Source organism: Piliocolobus tephrosceles, chromosome 10, assembly GCF_002776525.5.
Source record: "Piliocolobus tephrosceles isolate RC106 chromosome 10, ASM277652v3, whole genome shotgun sequence".
Lineage (NCBI taxonomy): Eukaryota > Metazoa > Chordata > Mammalia > Primates > Cercopithecidae > Piliocolobus > Piliocolobus tephrosceles.
Genome location: NC_045443.1, coordinates 85,893,403 through 85,912,461, shown reverse-complemented (window position 1 = coordinate 85,912,461; position 19,059 = coordinate 85,893,403). Strand labels below are relative to the sequence as shown.

At 35.1% G+C, this 19,059-nt stretch overlaps 1 protein-coding gene across 2 annotated transcripts in view; it reads left to right on the top strand.

Moving 5' to 3' along the window:
- The window catches only part of KITLG (KIT ligand), an 87,792-nt gene that overhangs the window by 63,596 nt on the left and 5,137 nt on the right, over window positions 1-19,059 (top strand). Inside the window, exons 5-9 of one of the 2 annotated variants that reach the window (XM_023205300.2) lie at window positions 2,031-2,187; window positions 2,908-2,991; window positions 9,598-9,707; window positions 10,361-10,428; window positions 11,512-11,588. In XM_023205300.2, coding sequence (XP_023061068.1) covers window positions 2,031-2,187; window positions 2,908-2,991; window positions 9,598-9,707; window positions 10,361-10,428; window positions 11,512-11,551 — 459 coding nt within the window. In that variant the 3' untranslated portion in view covers window positions 11,552-11,588. The remainder of the gene's footprint in view (window positions 1-2,030; window positions 2,188-2,907; window positions 2,992-9,597; window positions 9,708-10,360; window positions 10,429-11,511; window positions 11,589-19,059) is intronic. The other variant, XM_023205352.1, reaches the window with a different exon arrangement.

Below are 19,059 nucleotides of genomic sequence, written 5' to 3'. Positions count from 1 at the left end.
GACTTAAATATTGTCATCTAATATAAAAATAACACTTATTTACATTACAATGCAAAATCAGTCCTGCCTTTATCTTCATCTTTCATAAGTGAAGTCCTCAAAATCTTCCTGTTAAGTTACAAGTGTTCATTTAAATGGAAAATTGTCTGTAATAGACACATATCCCTGTCCTTTTATCCATAATGTAATCACCCCATAGATCACAACAAAGAAATACATTTTGGCTCCTCAGAGTCATTGGATAACTGATCATCCCCAACTTCAGGATATGGGCATGACACATGGAATAGGCAATGTACTCCAGAAAATAAGAGTGAGATATTGAAGTTTAAATTCTGGCTCTGTCACTAATGAGTTCTGTGAGCATAACTTCTTTGTACCTCACTTTCTTTATATTTAAAGTAGGGACAATGCCAGAATTCATCTAACAGGGTTGACATTAGGTGATTTGTCATGAGTACTTTAATACCATACTGAGTAAAATAAATATTAATAAAATTTGACATTTTTTCATCACACTGTGTCTATAGCAGAATCATGCTTAGGAGACCTGATTTGGTATACAGTTCAAATGGCCAAAGATTAGCTTAGGAGACTTCTATAAGTTTAAATTCAAAGTTTTAAACAGGATTCTGTACCTTAATACCTAAATGCTTTTTTCCTGTGTCCCATCCAAATTCCAGCTACTCTGTAAGAGCCAACATCAATCCTATTTGTGCTCTCCAATCTTATAATTCTTACCATACTAATAATCCAATCACTACCTTTAATCTTTCTATTGTTTTATTTTCTAATTTCCAAAGTTAGAATGTAGTGTTAACCACTCTTTCATATTGCTACTGCATATAGTGTGCTGACAGCATTCAAAAGAAGTAGAAGTCACGAAAAGAATATATCACACAAGGTGTCACAAAGGAAATAACATATGCATTAGAGCCTTAAAGATAAGTTAGGTAAATGAGTTAGGTCAATGGTGATGTTGGGAGGAACACTGCAAACAACAAAGAATGTGCATTTACTAATCATGACACTTTGGTGGGAACCCAGGAGATTACCGATGATATTTCGCAGTTGTTTTGGAGATTGAGTTAATCTATATAGCGCACTTAGAATAGTCCATAGTAAGTGACAGGTAGTTGTTTATTTCGGTTACCTACTTTTCTTTATAATCCATTATGCATCCCTACAACATAGCTTTGATTTGCTTTGGGGAATTTTATATTAATTTTATATCCATTAATCAGACCATTTTTATTATTTTGGAACTTGCTTCTTTCACTCAGCTTTAGGTTTAGAAGATGTATCCACTCTAAAGCATAGAGCTGTAGTTAACCTTCTCCTGAACTGAACTCCACTAATTCAATGTATCACTAGTTATTAAGCCACTCTCTTTTGATTGACATAAGTGATACAGATATTGCTGCAAAAAACCTTTTTATATGTCTGATGGTATATATGTGCAATAGTTTCACTAGGGTATTTACCTGAGAATGGAATTTCTGAGTCACAGGAGGGGCACATGTCTAACTTTACTGGATAATATCAAATGTACCAACTTACATTATCTCAGCAGTATATAATAGTTCCCTTGCCAATATTTAGTATCATCTGACTTTCTAATTTTTGGATATTAGAGCATGCATTATGGAGAGATCTCTTTTTTTTCTAAAGACTAGAATTTCTTGTAATGGAGGGATCTTTTAAAAATAAACGCTCATGTTTTTAATAAGCATCTCTAAAGAAAAATATCCCCAGTTTGTTTTTAAGGTTATTATTATTATTATTATTATTATTATTTTGCCAAGACATTGTGTTCACTGCCCCAGATTCAACTTGTGATCCCACTGAGATCACTACCCTACATTACCAATTTGGATTACATACATTGAAACAGCCATCTAAAAGTGCTAGTTGTAAGAGTCCAAATACTTTAATCTTTGAAGGACATATTTATAGTCCATTATCTTGACCTCAGTTAAGTCTAAAGACTATTTGAAAAATGTAATCCTATTTTTTTGTTGTTGTTCTAGGATCTAAAAAAATCATTCAAGAGCCCAGAACCCAGGCTCTTTACACCTGAAGAATTCTTTAGAATTTTTAATAGATCCATTGATGCTTTCAAGGACTTTGTAGTGGCATCTGAAACTAGTGATTGTGTGATTTCTTCGACATTAAGTCCTGAGAAAGGTAAGACATGTAAGCATTTCCAGTTCAAATGTAAACAACAAACTTAAATCTTCCCTATATAGTAAGAATCTACCTCTGTGTTTAGCTGTAGCAAGATAATGTGCATGTATATGTCTAATAAAAAAGCAAATATCAACAGCACAGAAGAAACTAATGATTGTAGATTTTTTGGTTTCCAAGCCAAAGGAATATTCATCAATTTCAAATTAGTGAGCTGTTTGTGAGTAAACAATATATGAGATGGCCACTCATACCTTTTCTCATCTAATATTTGCCAGTAATTACAATTATATTATTCTGTACCTCCAGTCTACTTAATGTTCCTTCTCAAATTTTTTTCTTAAGGATCTAATTCTGAAGTCACAAATTCTGATCCTCCCCAGTTACTCTGTATTGAGACTCTCTTTTCCCTTTACTGGGTCTCTGTAATACAAACCTGGATTCATGGCTTTCTTTTTTAATAAGAGATTACCATCAATGTGTCATTATTTGTATTTATTAACATATTTATTCAATAAGTATTTGTTCTACAAGGTGACAATGGTGAATTTCTTAGTAAAATAGAATAGCAGGACCCAGTATGAAATAAATAAGAGCTGAATACTCTAGATTTGGGAAGCAGACCTGGCAAGTAATCTGGTATTACACTTCACCTTTCAGGGACTCTATAAGTCATACAAATCACCATATAACACTGACACATTATTGCTTTCTATTTAGATTCCAGAGTCAGTGTCACAAAACCATTTATGTTACCCCCTGTTGCAGCCAGCTCCCTTAGGAATGACAGCAGTAGCAGTAATAGTAAGTACATATATCTGATTTAATGCATGCATGGCTCCAATTAGCACCTATAGGAGTATTGCATGGGCTTTCAAGGAAACTTCTACACTTATTACTATTGATACTGTTCTGTTACTGTTATTCCTTTTACGACCTTCCTGAGACTTAAGTTTGTAGAGTTGAATTTCCCTAGAGCTGGAGATAATGTTTAGAGAATTAGGCCAATAAATTTTCTGCTAAGGTTATTTTAAATAAGACATAAAATTCATTTTAGAAATATGATTTATGCTTTTTGTTGAATCATTAAAATATATTCTGTGTGGAATGTGCCTGACAAAAACAGAAGTTTAAAATTGAGTATATAAGTGCTGGTCGTATAGAATTCCAAAGATATTTTCAGTTTTGTGTATATCAGTATTTACTATTGTGCATTTTGAAATTTGATGATTTTGTTATTTTACTACAGAATTATATGTTTGACAACAATAGACTTATTTTTCTGAAATGTCTGTCCTCTTTGGCCAAGAACCCAGTTTTCTTTTAAAATCCAGGCAAAGATCATTATAAAGGTTATTGTATTTACTGAATACTCTCTGGCCTCATGGAAGGTGCGGGAAGAAAAAAAATCATCTTGTGATCTAAGCTAAAAAGGTCATCCCTTAAGACTTACAAATGGGGCACTGTCATTTGTTCAGGGACTTAGAAGACCTGTCCATGAAACTAAGTAGCAATTTATTACTAATTCATAATAGCTTGTTACAATGCGAAATGTTTTTTTAAAAAAAAACCTCTAAAATGCAATTTACTTATTTTGGAATTCGTTGCCAGCAAAACCTGACCTGAAGTGATTTTCTTTCTAAAAGTGAATATATATTTTACTAATGAAATATTAATTTATTTGATTACAGGATGCTACCCAGGATTCATTGGGGATAGTATATGTTATACATTATTTGCAGGACAGAATCTTCTAAAACCTAAAATTCTAAATTACATATCAGTTCTGAAAGTGTCAAAAAGGGACTACGGCCCTCTTTGTGTGTTAGTCAATTAAGGGCTTTCTTACTAACTATGGATTTTACTAAATTTTCAAAGAAGCAACTCTGTCTTCTTAAATTCTCTGCTTATATTTCATTGATTTCTAATCTTCATTATTTCCTTCCATTTGCTTTGTGTTTCATTTACTCCGCTTTTTCTAGCCTTTCAAAGTGGAAAAATTAGATCATTGATTTTAAACTATTTTTGCTAATTACAAGCACTTAAATGTATAAATTTTCTTATATACACTGCTTTAGCTGCACCTCACCCATTTTTATGTTGTGATTTTATTATTTTTCTAAATGTTTGTTAATTGTTATTTCTTCTTTGATTCACAGATAATATAAAAGTGAGTTGTTTGATGTCAAAAAGTTTGAGGTTTTCCTATGTATCTTGTTGTTACTGGTTTATGAATTTTGTTGTCAGAAAACATACTCTATAATTTTTTTGAAATCTACTGAAACTATTTTATGTTTATTATTTAACTATTGAATGCAGCACTCAAATTTGGCCAAAATGGTTGATAGTGTTGTTTATGTCTTCTCTTCCTTATTAAACATTGTATCTAATTTTTATTAATTATTGTGAAAGGAGAATTGAAAATGTTTACTTTTGTTTACGGATTTGTCTGATTTTCCTTTTGGTTTTGGGTTTTTTGCTTCATATATTTTGAAGCTTTATTATTATGGGCTTATACACTGACTGTTGTTAGATCTTCCCTGTTTAATTGACCTTTTAATCTTACTGAAATATCCCTCTATCTCTGATAGTGCTCTTTGGCTTGAAGTGTATTTTATCTGATATTAGTAGAGCAAGTCTTTCTTATGCTTACTGTTTTCATGGTATATGTTTGATTTTCCTTTATTTTCAGTCTATTGTCTTTATTTTTAAAGTACATTTCTGGTAGACAACATACACTTGGGTTTCACTATTTTATTTAGTGTGTCTCTGATTGTTAATTAGAGTGTTTCATCCATTTCTATGTAATACATCATCAGTATAGTTGGATTTTAATCCACCATTTTCTTATTTGTTTTTTATCTGTCTCATTTGTGTATTGATCTTCCGTTCCTTATTTCTCACTCTTTTTTTGGGCTACTTAATTTTTTTCTAGTGTTTAATTTTAATTACTGTTGGCTTTTCAACAGTACCCTTTTGCATTATGTTGTGATTATTTGGGGAATTAAAGTATACACTTTAACTTATAATCTTCTACTTAGAGTTACTGTTGTAGCACTTGAGAAAAAAATGCAAGAACCTCGAAACAGGATAGTTTTACTTACCCATACCCATCTTTTGTGTCATCATTGACATACATTAACATATCTACATCAGTTGTAAATTTCACAATACAGTCTGCAATACACAGTGCAGTTCAATTATTGCTTTGAACTGCCATACGTATTTTAAAGTAAGAGAAGAAGAAATATATTGTCTTTTATATTAACCTGCATATTTGTTATTTCCTGTACCCTTCATTCCCTCTTGTCAGTCCAAGTTTCCATTTGTTATTAATTTCCTTCAAGCTGAAAAACATTCGTTGGCATCTCTTACAATACAGATCTGCTGGCAGCAAATTCTTTTTTCTTTTTAATTGGAAAAATATCTTATTTTGTCTTCCATGTAGCAGGTACTTTTTACTAGATATTGAAGTCTGGGTAAGCAGGATTTTTTTTTTTCTTTTAGTCTTTTAAAAATATCACTCTCTTGTGTAGCTGCAGATACTGTTTCTGGAAAAAAAAAAAAAAAAGTAGCCACCATTTGTGTTATTATTCCCCTGCATGTACTGGGTCGTTTCTTCCTCTGCCTTCTTTCAAAGTGTTCTCCTTTTTAACAGTTAAACTAGAATATGCCTACGAGTGGTTTTCTTTGTATTTATCTTTCTTGAGATTTGTCAAGCTTTTGGATACATAAATTTGTTTTCTCTGAAATTTGGTGGAAAAATAGCCATAATTTTTTCAATTTTTTTTAATCCATTTTATCTCTTCTCTCTTTCTGAGATACTACTTGCATATATGTTAGCAGTTTGCTAGTGTGTCATGGGTCACAGAAGTTTTATTCATTTATTTATCCTCTTTTCTCTCTGTTCTTCTGAGTAATTTCTACATGTCTGCTTTCAAGTTCATTGACCTTTTCTTCTACCATCTCTGATCTGCTGAATTTTTCATCCAGTGAATTATTTTATTTATAAATTTATATTTTGTCTTCTAGAATGTCCAGTTAATTTTTTAATGTATTTTATATTTGTCTGCTGGAATTTTCCATCTGCATACTCATTATGAAAAAAATTCTTTTTAAGCATAATGATCATAGCTGCTCTAAAGTTCTTGTCTCCAAATTTCAACACGTAGGTCATCCCAGAGTTGATGACTATTGACTTCTTCCTCCCTGATTAGGGGTCACATTTCTTTTTAAATGGTTAGTGATTGTTTAAATGCTGGATATTATGAATTCTATGCTGTTGCATATCTTTCAGATTCTATAGCATTTCTTTAGAGGCTATTGAATTGTGTTTTGGTAAGAGGTTCGAATACTAGCAGATGAGGTTTATCTTTTCTCCCAGCCTTGTTTTTAAACTTTCTTGGGTACAAGCGAAAGTAGCCTTATTCCTAAGGCATAGAATATCTGAGATACCTCTAAAGTACTCAGAAAATCTCTCCAATATTGCTTGTCACAACAACTTTGTCCACCATTGTTCTGTGACTGCTAAGGTCTCTGTTAATATTATAGCTTCCCAAAGGTTTTGTTTTTGTTTTTGTTTTTGTTGTTGTTGTTGTTGCTGTTATTTTATTTTTTAGTCAGGTTTTGTGACATCTCTACTGGTACATATACAGCTTATTATTGGACCAGTAACTTAAGGAGATTCATCTAGAGATTTCTGATGCTCCTTCTTTGCACAGCTCCCTTCTTTGAAGTAACCGAGATCTAGAAACCCCAGCCTCATCAGCAGCCCTGAATTTCAATCTTTGACTCCCTGCCTTAGTGAGGCCATTGATTCTTGCTTGGACTCTGCCTTCCACACCTCAATCTGAAAGTGCACCCCAGACAGGAGAGCTGAAAGCCGAAAGCCAGGGCAAACATGAGCCTCACATAGTGTGGATTCCCTGTCTCATGAATTACACATTTGTGCTGCTGTTCCCTAATTTCTGAAAAGAGTTGCCTCATAATTTGTCCAGAATTATAATTACTTAGATTGGAAAGGCTAGTCTGCTACCATCGTGTTTGGAAACAAAAGTCTTTCCTACTGATTTTAAAAGATAAACTAAATATAAAATAACTATTTAATCCCGTGCCTCTGAATTAGAGATTACTTTTTAAATTGCAAGATGAATGGACAAGCTTCTTTTTTGTTCATTGTTTCCTTTTTCTTTCTTTTTAAAAAATTTTGAGTCTTGCATTGTCAGCAACTTTTAGCTAGGTGATGTCACTCATGAATATGCCACTTAGATACCTATGCACAAGACAAGATTTTGTGGTGCTCACATTCTAAGAGAAACAGATGTAAATACTCATAGTACAGTACATAATATGTATCATAATAGAATTATGAAAATGTTTTTAGTTGTAGCACAAAGGGAGTAAGACTGTTTTTTGGGAGAAGGGTTAGGGAAATTTGAAGAAAGCATGCTAGTTTTCAGGGATAACTCAAAACCTGGCCATGTCAGAGGACCAGGTCATATGAAAACTTATTACAGAGATGTGAGTGTGTAAGGAAAAGTCATGGGATAATGGAATAACATACAAACCTACTAGTTATCCAAAGGAAATTATGTTTATAGCATAACAGTAATATCCTTTATGATAAGTAAAGAGAATGTTTAAAAGATGTTTATGTTTGAGATCCTTGCAGACAGTACCTAAATGATAGAGAAAGAAATCCTAACTTTGATATTACCTTATACATCTTCTAGAAATAGTCTTGACTCAACCTTCCTGGACTCATATACCAGTCAAGTTAAACTCTGTTGACTCTTCGGTCAAATGGAAGATCATAATACCTCCTTCACAGAGTTTCTGTGAGTTTTAAGTGAGTTAGTATGTGTGTTCTTGGAGACATACCTGATGTCTTGTAAGAGTTCATCATTAAGTACTAGAATAATAAGATGCAATAAGACTTTGGATCAGTAATTATGTTGAACCTTTAGTGAGCCCCAGATCTGAATCAAGGAAGAATACTTATTTGCTTGTTTCATAAACAGCAAGATAACCATGTCACAGGCATGGTGCTCCTAAAAATGCTTACTCTAAAAAGAAGTTCAGCAAAATTATAGCACAATTCTTTGTGTTCTATATGTCTACAGATGTTGGTTATTATTAGTCAAATGAAACAAGTCAGTTCCCAAGATTTCTGGACAGTGGATAGTTTTGGTAATAAGGAGATATAATTAATATGGTAATAACCCAGGAGTTTGGGATTACTCATATCCTGCCCAGATGAGCTTCCTCTCCACACATATTCTCTGCAGGCTATCTTTGCATAAAATCAAAACTTTGTTGTCAGCTTAAGCTTTGTCCCCAAATACCCTTCATTTGGGCCTTGAGGCATACAATTCAAATCTCATTGATTCCTACTGGATAGCTGCAGTGGAAAGTATTGAAAGTCATTCCCTGGAGGTCTAAGCAAATCTCTTCTGATAAAGTTCTTTTTGTCTACCTGCAAGAGGGACAGTAGTATCCCTGATGGACTGAAGACCTGGTTCTTAAGCCCCACGCATGAACAAGTGAAATTAAAAAAGTGAGGTAACATTGACCTCTATAGGATGTGAAGCTCAGTAATCTATGGGTGCTTCCCCCAACCCTCCCCCGCACTGCCGCCCCACCACCTAGTCTTTGCTGTTTTTCTCCCTCCCTCTCTCCTGCAGGAAGATTGCTGCTATGTCTTAGTCAGATTCCAGGATTGCATGTTGGCTCATAGTCTTAGGGATGGAACTGTCAACGTGGTAGTCACCGCACTCTCAGAGAGCAAGTCTGCTGTACTTAGTGAGGTCTCCCACACAGCTTTGTTTGAAGCCCCTTCTTTAGGTGCTGTCCTTCTCTCTGAGAAAGGTTTTAGGTAGCAAATTCCAGAATATCTCCCTCTTTAGTAAGCTGCTTTTTTGCTTTTAAGTCTGGTCTTTCCTTTGGTCTGAGTGGTGAATTTCAAGACTCAGGTTTGGTCTTTGTATAGAACAGGAAGAACATGCTGTTTGGCTACCTTGATTCTGGGACATCTGGCTGACCCAACGTAGCCAAACACCAAGATAAAGGCATGGGAGATAGATTTGTTTGATAGTGTAAGTCATTCCCGCCCCCCCCCCCCCCCCCAGAAATACATTAAGTCTGTGTTCCATATGTGTCAGAATTACCCAAGCCAGATTTCTTTCTGTCTCTGTGATTTCTTTCTTTTTTAATGCGTTCATCTTTTGGAGACTACATGGACTTATATTGCCTTGCAAAAGCAATATTCAGCAGAAAAATCAATCTTTTGAATACTTTAAACAGATATAGGTCCAGAATGTGTTACAGAAACAGTTAAAAACAACCACAGCATAAGAGAAAAACTTCTAGGATGGATATGCTGTATTCATCACTGTGTTCTTTAAATTATAGGGAAGGCCAAAAATCCCCCTGGAGACTCCAGCCTACACTGGGCAGCCATGGCATTGCCAGCATTCTTTTCTCTTATAATTGGCTTTGCTTTTGGAGCCTTATACTGGAAGGTAAGTGTTGCCATTCCTTTTTTTTTTTAAATATGTTATGTTTACATAAATTATTAATCTTTTTTTCTTAAGAAATGATCCATTACGAAAACAGTGAATTCTACCTTAGTTTATAATCTAAACAAAATTTAAATTTTAGAAAGCTTCCCATTTCTCATTACATCTGGAGACAATCCCTCTAGCTGATTATTCACACTTAAGAATTAGGAACTAGTGTTAATAGCCTGAACTAAATATGAAAAGGAAGATCTGCCAAAAATCATATGATATACTTAAAAGGTAAATAGAAATGTCATTTGTATTATCTGCTATTTTTGGATTTCTACTCTTTTGTTCTCTTCTTATTGAAGCCTGTCTAAAATTTTAAAATGTGCAAAAATCATTGTGATTCAGCTTCTTGAAATGTCTTTTGAATTTGATTAAATGTCAACTTCTTTATTACTCTTTATCCCCCAACATCCTAAAAATGTTGAGTTGATGGTACCATGCAACTCTCGTAATTTTTTATTACAAAAACATTTTGCATGCTACATGCTGAAAAAAACTGTTCTTGGAGTTATTGACATAAAAGATAAAAGTAGAGTCCACTTACCTCTTAAATATTAGACCATTCATTGATCGTTTTACAGCATGTGTGTTTCTTCTTTTTCCAGAAGAGACAGCCAAGTCTTACAAGGGCAGTTGAAAATATACAAATTAATGAAGAGGATAATGAGATAAGGTATTTTGTTTTGCTAAATGTGTGCCTAATCAAGCATGGCATTGCCATTTCACACACTGTGTACATGCCCATAATGTCTTTAAGAAGTCCTTCATTCATCATAGTAGATCCTAACCAGTGAGTCCCAACTCTTTATCCATGTTTCTGATGTCTCTCTCTCTCTTCAATGCTGCATCTCCATTTACCTGTAGAATACCTTCACATAATTGTTTTCATGACCCTTCTTAGGGTTTATAAAGGGGTTACCTCTGCTTTCTTATTTAAGTAAGGCAGCAGAATCTTCTCAGACTCCTAGTTGTGGAGCTCTGGAGGCATATTTGCTCATGTTCTTTCTTTTCCACACTTTTATCAAAACATACTGATTCAGCTCTCAGAGCCTCTTCCTAAGCTTAGTTCTTTTGGTAGGAAGCATTATCATCACTGACATCTTTATGATCTCATGAGTTGCTGCCTCTGATCTTTTCTTTAGCCCTTCTAAACTCAACCTTTAGTCACACTCTTCTGTAAAAACTGTTTCATAGTGTGACTTCTTATTCGAAATACGTTCATTGATTTTCTCTTGTATATTTAATACATCTTTTATTTTACTCTGGCTTTCAGAGCCCTTAACTTTTGTCAGCATGCTCTTTGTTTTCTGTAAGGCCAAATACAAAATTTGCGGTAACATGACTTTCCATTCACTGTAGCTGGCTTTTGTTACTCTTTCACCTTACCCTATACTGCCCAGTGCTCATATGTTCCCTTACCTTTGATTATAATTTTCATTTGGTGTGTTGCTTTCTCTCATGTCATGCCTATTTGTATACACAGACACATATGAAATGCATATAGGCATGTTTGGTGTGTATATATGCATATACAGAGAAAGAAATGTTTTAACTACTTTGAAAGACTACCTTAAGACAAATGAAGTCTTCCCTCTTCCCTATAGTAATAAGAAGGTAAGCTCCCCATTAAATTTTGCAATCTTCTGCTACTGTATTTACAGAAAAGCTGCCTTTTACAATGCCCAGGTCATGGTGTACCTCAGAATCTCTGACTAAGAGCAAATAAGCATTTTTTTTTTTTTTTATTGTTTTTCAGTATGTTGCAAGAGAAAGAGAGAGAGTTTCAAGAAGTGTAATTGTGACTTGTATCAACACTGTTACTTTCATATATTGGTAAGTTTTTTTACTTTCCTTTTTTTTTCTTTTTTTTTTATTCTTTAAGTTCTAGGGTACATGTGCACAAAGTGCAGGTTTGTTACATATGTATACATGTGCCATGTTGGTGTGCTGCACCCATTAACTCGTCATTTACATTAGGTATATCTCCTAATGCTATCCCACCCCCCTCCCCCCCACCCCATGACAGGTCCCAGGGTGTGATGTTCCCCGCCCTGTGTCCAAGTGTTCTCATTGTTCAATTCCCACCTATGAGTGAGAACATGCGATGTTTGGTTTTCTGTCCTTGAGATAGTTTGCTCAGAATGATGGTTTCCAGCTTCATCCATGTTGCTATAAAGGACATGAACTCATCCTTTTTTGCAGCTGCATAGTATTCCATGGTGTATATGTGCCACATTTTCTTTAACCAGTGTATTATTGATGGACCTTTGGGTTGGTTCCAAGTCTTTGCTATTGTTAATAGTGCCACAGTAAACATATGTGTGCATGTGTCTTTATAGCAGCATGATTTATAATCCTTTGGGTATATACCCAGAAATGGAATGGCTAGGTCAAATGGTATTTCTAGTTCTAGATCCTTGAGGAATCACCACACTGTCTCCCACAATGGTTGAACTAGTTTACAGTCCCACCAACAGTGTGGAAGTGTTCCTATTTCTCCACATCCTCTCTAGCACCTGTTGTTTCCTGACTTTTAATGATCACCATTCTAACTCGTGTGAGATGGTATCTCATTGTGGTTTTGATTTGCATTTCTCTGATGACCAGTGATGATGAGCATTTTTTCATGTGCCTGTTGGTTGCATAAATCTTTTCTTTTGAGAAGTGTCTGTTCATATCCTTCACCCACTTTTTGACGGGATTGTTTGATTTTTTTCTTGTAAATTTGTTTAAATTCTTTGTAGATTCTGGATATTAACCCTTTGTCAGATGGGTAGATTGTAAAAATTTTAATTCAAACTGAAATATTTAGCAAGAACTATACAGCATATGAGATGCCAAAATTTATAAACAAACTTCATTAGTAAGTGGTCTATCAAGCAGATGTCAGTATGTTGGCTGAAGTTGTTACATAATTGAAATGTGCATATCTAATTCATTGTGTATTCTCCAGTTTTGAAAGGTAAGCAGTGTTTGTCCTGACTAGTGGATTCATCTTGTATGGGAAATGCACAAAAAATTAACAGTTGTATGTTTACTTGGACTGTTTTTGAGGCCAGAAAATTAATTAGACAAGGGGAATATAGCAAATTAGGACTGAAATTAAGTATTACTAATAGAATAAAAATATATGGAATCAATTTTGTTTAGGTGTGACCACCATAACATGATGGTATCCCATGTGTTAGATGCTGAAACAAGAGAAAACCAGAATGTTTCCCTGCCATTTTAAGGAAAAAGAGAAAACATCCAAATATCTTACAGTCAGGAGAGTAAGATTTTCAAGGTCAATTGCCACCTTCCACATGACTAGTAATAATTATGCATCATAATAGTTCAGAGCCCAGGATACACTGAGCATAAACACATGGCAGACACGTGCTGTGATTGTATGGGTCAGCAGAAGGATTGTGGGAGAAAGGAGAGTAAGATGTGACTAGAAGTTACTGGTGATCATTATCTCCTGTCCTGTCTACTGTCTCTGCTCCCTTGCTGCAGATACTGTTGCGGGAAGACCCACAGCTGCATTAACTTAATCAGCATTGATTCATGCTGTCCCTCACTTTTGCTTCTGCTAATTGGCTGTTATTTTTGTTACTGTCATGGAATCCTGAGTGCATTTACCACAGTGGTATGCAAATATTCTCTTCTCTTTCTAATTCCTCATTTCTTCTGTGCATTCCCTCATTGTCAAAGGATTATTTACTCTCCTCTTTATTACCTAGAATAGTCTGTAGTGAGTTCCTTCTTTACCCTGCAAGTAACTGCCCTTCCAGCTTTAACCCCTGTCCCAGCTTCAGAGATTTATCTCTAGGCTGAATCTTCTTCAGTGGAGCTGAGTCATAAAGTATCTGGCCTCCTGTATGAGCTTACTTTTATGGTTATACAACAACATTTTTTTAACAACTCAAGATAACATGATATAATTATGTTGCATATTTCTCTAACACTGTAATACTTTATTCTACACACTCTGTCACTTTTACCTTCAATCATACTCTTGATTAACATGTCCATACCATGAATAGCACCCTCTGTTTTCTGCTGCCCATTCCCACTTCTTTCTAGGCTCATTCTTCCTGTCAAATAATGTAAATGGATAGACCCTTTGCTTAACACTTTTTATTTTCTGGAGCAATATTTCCCAAGCTGAAATGATGCTTTTTCCTAGAAATTCATTTTTTTGCCTTTGAACCACAAGATGAGATTCACTGTTTTCTTTTTGTTTTTTTCCTTCCTTTTCTTCTTCTTCTTGACAGCCATTTCAGTTTTCTCAAGCAGCATTCACAAACCACACATTAAATGGTTAATTGAGTCTTAAATGCTCAAGTAATGTCCTCTGTTGTTTGATTTGGGATTGCATTGCTGGGATCCTGTTTTGGCACACGGGTCTTTAATCATGTGGTTTTAATTATGACATTTGTCCCATGACATTTGGGAGTGGATTAGGATACGGAAACCCAGGCCACTTGTTTAGGAGGAAAAAATATGGTATTTTAAAGCAACCATAGTCAAACAACTTATGAATGTTTGAATATTCAGTTAACATTCCAAGACAAGAGCTGGGTCTTTCTGTTTCTTGCTGTACCCTCAACACCTAACATGCTACCTGTGCACTGTTGGCTCTCTATAAATGTTTGTTGAATGAGAGACTGAGTGAGTGACTCAGCCCTAAATGAAAGTTTAAACAAATGGCAAAGAAGATTGTTCTTCTGAAGTAGGGTTAGTTTTTATCTTTTGTGTGAATGTGTGTGTTTAATTTATTGGCTTGGATTAATGAGACAGCAAGGTATGTATATGAAGAGGGAATATAATCACATAGGAAGTTAATAAATTATTTTTCTTAAGGCATGAATTATTACTCATGTATAAAATGAATCACATTACCTAGGTTAAAGAAGCCAGAATTACCCAGAAAAAAAAAAAAAAAAAAAAAAAAAAAAACCCAGCTCACTTATTGTGTAGTCAATGGGAAATAGATCACAGAATGAATGAAAACATGACTCATTCTCCTTCATAAAGTGCCTTACTCATCATCTCTGCAAAGCTCTGCCAAGGCTCGGGTCACATACTACCACCTACAAAAAGCTGACTTCTCAAATGAAAATAATCTCTATTTGTGGCCTTCTAAATAGATTTCATATGACCCTTGGTAGGACATCACAGTCACTTAAATGAATATTTTGTGCCCTTTTCAAAACCATAAGCTCTTAGGGGGCAGGATTTCTTTTTTCTTAATTTAATTTTGGAGCCCCACTAAACAATGTCACTTATACTGTGCACATATAAATGATGAATAACTATTTGTTGAATAAATTAATAGAAAGATGAATGAATATCTCAGAATTACAATAACATGAGAATAAAATATATGAAGATAAAAACAGAAATAAACTTGTATGTGTGTATGAGTACATAAGAATTCAAATGCTGAGAGAAAAGTAGGGAAAGAGGGAGAAAAGGGCCAGTTCATCATCAAGAATCTGAAAACCCCAAAGTAAAAATGAGTGTATATCATTTGTAATCATCTGTTGACTACCCATTATATGAAGTAAACCCTTACATTTGGCCTCATACTAACAGAGATGGGAAACCCTCCAAGGAACTCTTAAGTCTAGTTCCTAGATAGGTGTGTAGTAGAGGGAAAGTCTAGGCCTAGATAGGTGTGTAGTAGAGGGAAAGTCTGGGAGACCAAACTATGATGTGGTAGGAGAGAAAATCTTTTAAAAAATAAGAGTAACTGTAGTAAAAAATACCAAGATAGAAATAAAATGTGGAGTTGCAATTATACATTTAAAAATAGATATAATTTGGATTATAATCATTTGCTTGGTTAGCAAGGAAGAGGAAAATACAAGGAATGACTCAGGTTTATGGCAAGGATTTCTCCCTGAAATGGAAGTTTCACCAACTGAAACAAATTAAATCAAGACAAATATTGGAACAGTAGAATAGAGAACATATGGGCTAGTTCTCTGAAGGAAATAACCTATAATTGGGAAATGAAAAGAAGGAGGGTTTAATATCTTAAATACAAGGAACAAACGTGGAAGGAATATATTGAACTAGAAAGAACAACAAAAAAAGTTGCACCTAGGAAAAAATATGCCAGGAGTGGTGGCTCATGCCTGTTATCCCAGTACCTTGGGGGGCTGAGGTGGGAGGATCACTTGAGCCCAGGAGTTTGAGACCAGCCTGGGTAACATAGGGAGACCCCATCTCTACAAATAATTTAAAAATTGGGTGGGCATGGTGGTGTGCACCTGTGGTCTCAGCTACTCAGGAGGTTGAGGCAGGAGGATTGCCTAAGCCCGAGAGGTTAAGGCTATAGTAAGCCATGATCAAATCACAGCATTCCAACCTGGATGATGGAGCAAGGCCTGGCCTCAAAATATAAAAATAAAAAATTAACTGAAGTTGTGTTTATTTGACACCATGCATGAGAATAGCTATGTGAAAAGTTAAAAATTTACTTGGTCACATAGCTTATGTCAAGTATCCATAGCAGCATCCTACAAAAACTTTTTTCATATTGGGTTGTGTATAGCAAAGATTAAGATAAATAAATAAAACAGATACATTATATTAAAAGCTTTATTTAGGTTAATACATTACAGGAAACTTTTGCTCTTTACTCTTCCCACAAATGTGATTCCAACAAACTCTAGTAGGTGCATTGATGGATGCAAAGCTTAATATAACTTCGTTGTGTCCTCAGATTGTTTATAGCCTACAAAAGGAAATCAGACATATACATAATAACCAATTTTTAAAAGTGAACTAAAAGTTTACAAAGTTACTTTGATCAAAGTCCAGGCCTCTGCATGTGGTCCTACAAGTTGTGAATTCAACACAGTTCTAGATACTGGCATGGATGACATCTTAGAATTGGGCACACCCAAATACAATTACCTATTTTTGAAAGGAGAGAGAAATCACTAACAATAGGAGAAAAGCTTCACTTTGTAAGTGATGGAGGTAGCATCTGTACAGAGCACATGGCGTAAACTAAGTCAGGAAAGTCCCAAAGTAGAAACTATGTTCACGGGTCAGTTTGGACAGTTGGGTTTCAGTGGAAGTCACATATAAAGAGTTAACATGCTGAGAAGAAAGGGTGAGCATCAGTTTGAGAAAGGGTTTGAATTCCAGGAATGGAGCTTAAAATATAAGCTTGTGTCACATAGGGAGCTATTGGGATAAAATGCTGTAAGAAAGATGTGGGTGACAATCAAAGCAGAAGTGTGGGAAAACTAATTCGTTGTTGGTATGGCAAGATGTATGGGAATGGTTAACTAGAGAAATGGAGTCCACTTACCAGGCCGGTCTTCAAATAAGATGTGAGAGAGAATGACAACAGAATTAGCATCAGGGCCAGGAAATGAGAAAGCATAGACCATTTGAAGACATTGCAGTAAAAGAATCGACAAATCCTAGTTACTAATGGGATGTGAGACTTGTCATCACAGGTAGAACTCAAGAATGATTTGGAGACTATGGGACTTACCAGAGTGTGGTGGCATTAACAGGAAATGTGAAATCAGGAGAAGAAGCTGTTGGTAAATATTATTGAAACTAATCAGTGGCCAAATATGTTAGACTGGAACTTCAGATAACAGTCAGGCCTGGAAAGAATAGATTTGCAATTTGAGAGTTATCTGCAAAGAATCTTATTTGAGACCTTGAAAGAAAAATGGCTTCGTCACAGAAATGGCCCAGTGTGGTTAATAGTAAATAGCATGGGTTTGATTGTGGAGAGGTTCACCAAAGAAATACAAACAAAATGCCCTGTATATCTGACCTAAGGGGGAAGAAAATAAATCTTAGAATTGGAATAAAGGACAATTTCAAGTCAAGCTTGGAAATTTAGGCCTCAAGGTTTGGGAATGGTTGGTTACCAAATGACAAGATCTGTGATTTTTTGCCAGATATTTCCTAAGACTTTTCCAATGCTTTGGAAGTTTGGTTTCTGTAGATAGATTGTAAAGCAGATGATTAGAAGGGATTAGACTTGCGTTCAAGCCTTGACTCTTTGGTGTGTAATACTAGATGAGTTTATATCAGTTAACCAGTTCATGTCTTTTAAACCTTGGTTTTTCATGTGTAATGAGGGTTAATGATAAATTTACTCTTCTTATTTCACAAGGGTTCTTGCAAGACCCAGGTTGTCATTATAAAAATTGTAGTTTTGTTCTATGGGAAAACAGGTGTCAGTCTTTAAGTTTATTTTCTTTGCTAAGTGACCCAGGGACAAAATCAAAAATAGATTTCCAATCTTCTCTACATATAATTATATAATTATCTTGCTCTCGCTCTTTTTTTTTTTTTTTTTTATGAGAGAGAGTCTTGCTCTGTAGCCCAGGCTGGAGTGCAGTGGTAGTGGTGTGATCTCAGCTCACTGCAACCTCCGCCTCCTGGGTTGAAGGGGTTTTGTGCCTCAGCCCCTGAGTAGCTGGAACTACAGGTGTGCACTACCACACCCAGCTAATTTTTGTATTTTTAGTAGAGACAGGGTTTCACCATGTCGGCCAGGCTGGGCTCAAACTCCTGACTTCAGGTGATCCGCCTACCTCAGCCTCCCAAAGTGCTGGGATTACAGGCGTGAGCCACCATGCCCGTCCTACATTTAATTCTCTACATTCAGCTTTGTGTTTCAAACTATTTATACCTTTAAAAAATACATTCTTTTGCTTTTTGTGGTTCCCTTTTGCTTTCTAACCATGCTTTTAAAATATTTTCTATATATTTTGGATTTCTGAAGTTTTATCTTAGTATCTATTAATTTTTGTTCTAGATTTAATTCTGATTTCGTAAATACAGGTTGTCTAGCTTCTAGAGTTCTCTGTTTGTTAAATTGTATAAGACAGTTTTTAATATATTACATTTAGAGAGACTGGGAAAATATTGCAATTCTTATTACTCACACGATGGAATTTTATGGCTAATCTGTGTAATGATCTCAATACTTTAAAAACAGTGACCTGTGACGCTGGGTTGATAAACAAGGACAAAAGTAGTGAAAGAGATTGAGCAGAGAAGACGAGAAATGCAAAACACGTTTATTTAGAGATTGTGATTGAAGATGGGATGATGATACCATCTATATATATTTTTTTAAGTAGAGAAGAAATTCAAATACTTTACTGGAAAGTTGAAACATCTGAAAGCTAGTAGATTAACACAAGTTCTGAAGAACTGAAACAAAATATGGCTTTCATGCTTCAACAAGTACAATAAGCTACACCGAGGCCAAATGAACCTTCCACAGAGGCTTTGTTGGGATGTGGTGCCAAGATTTCAGTCTTTC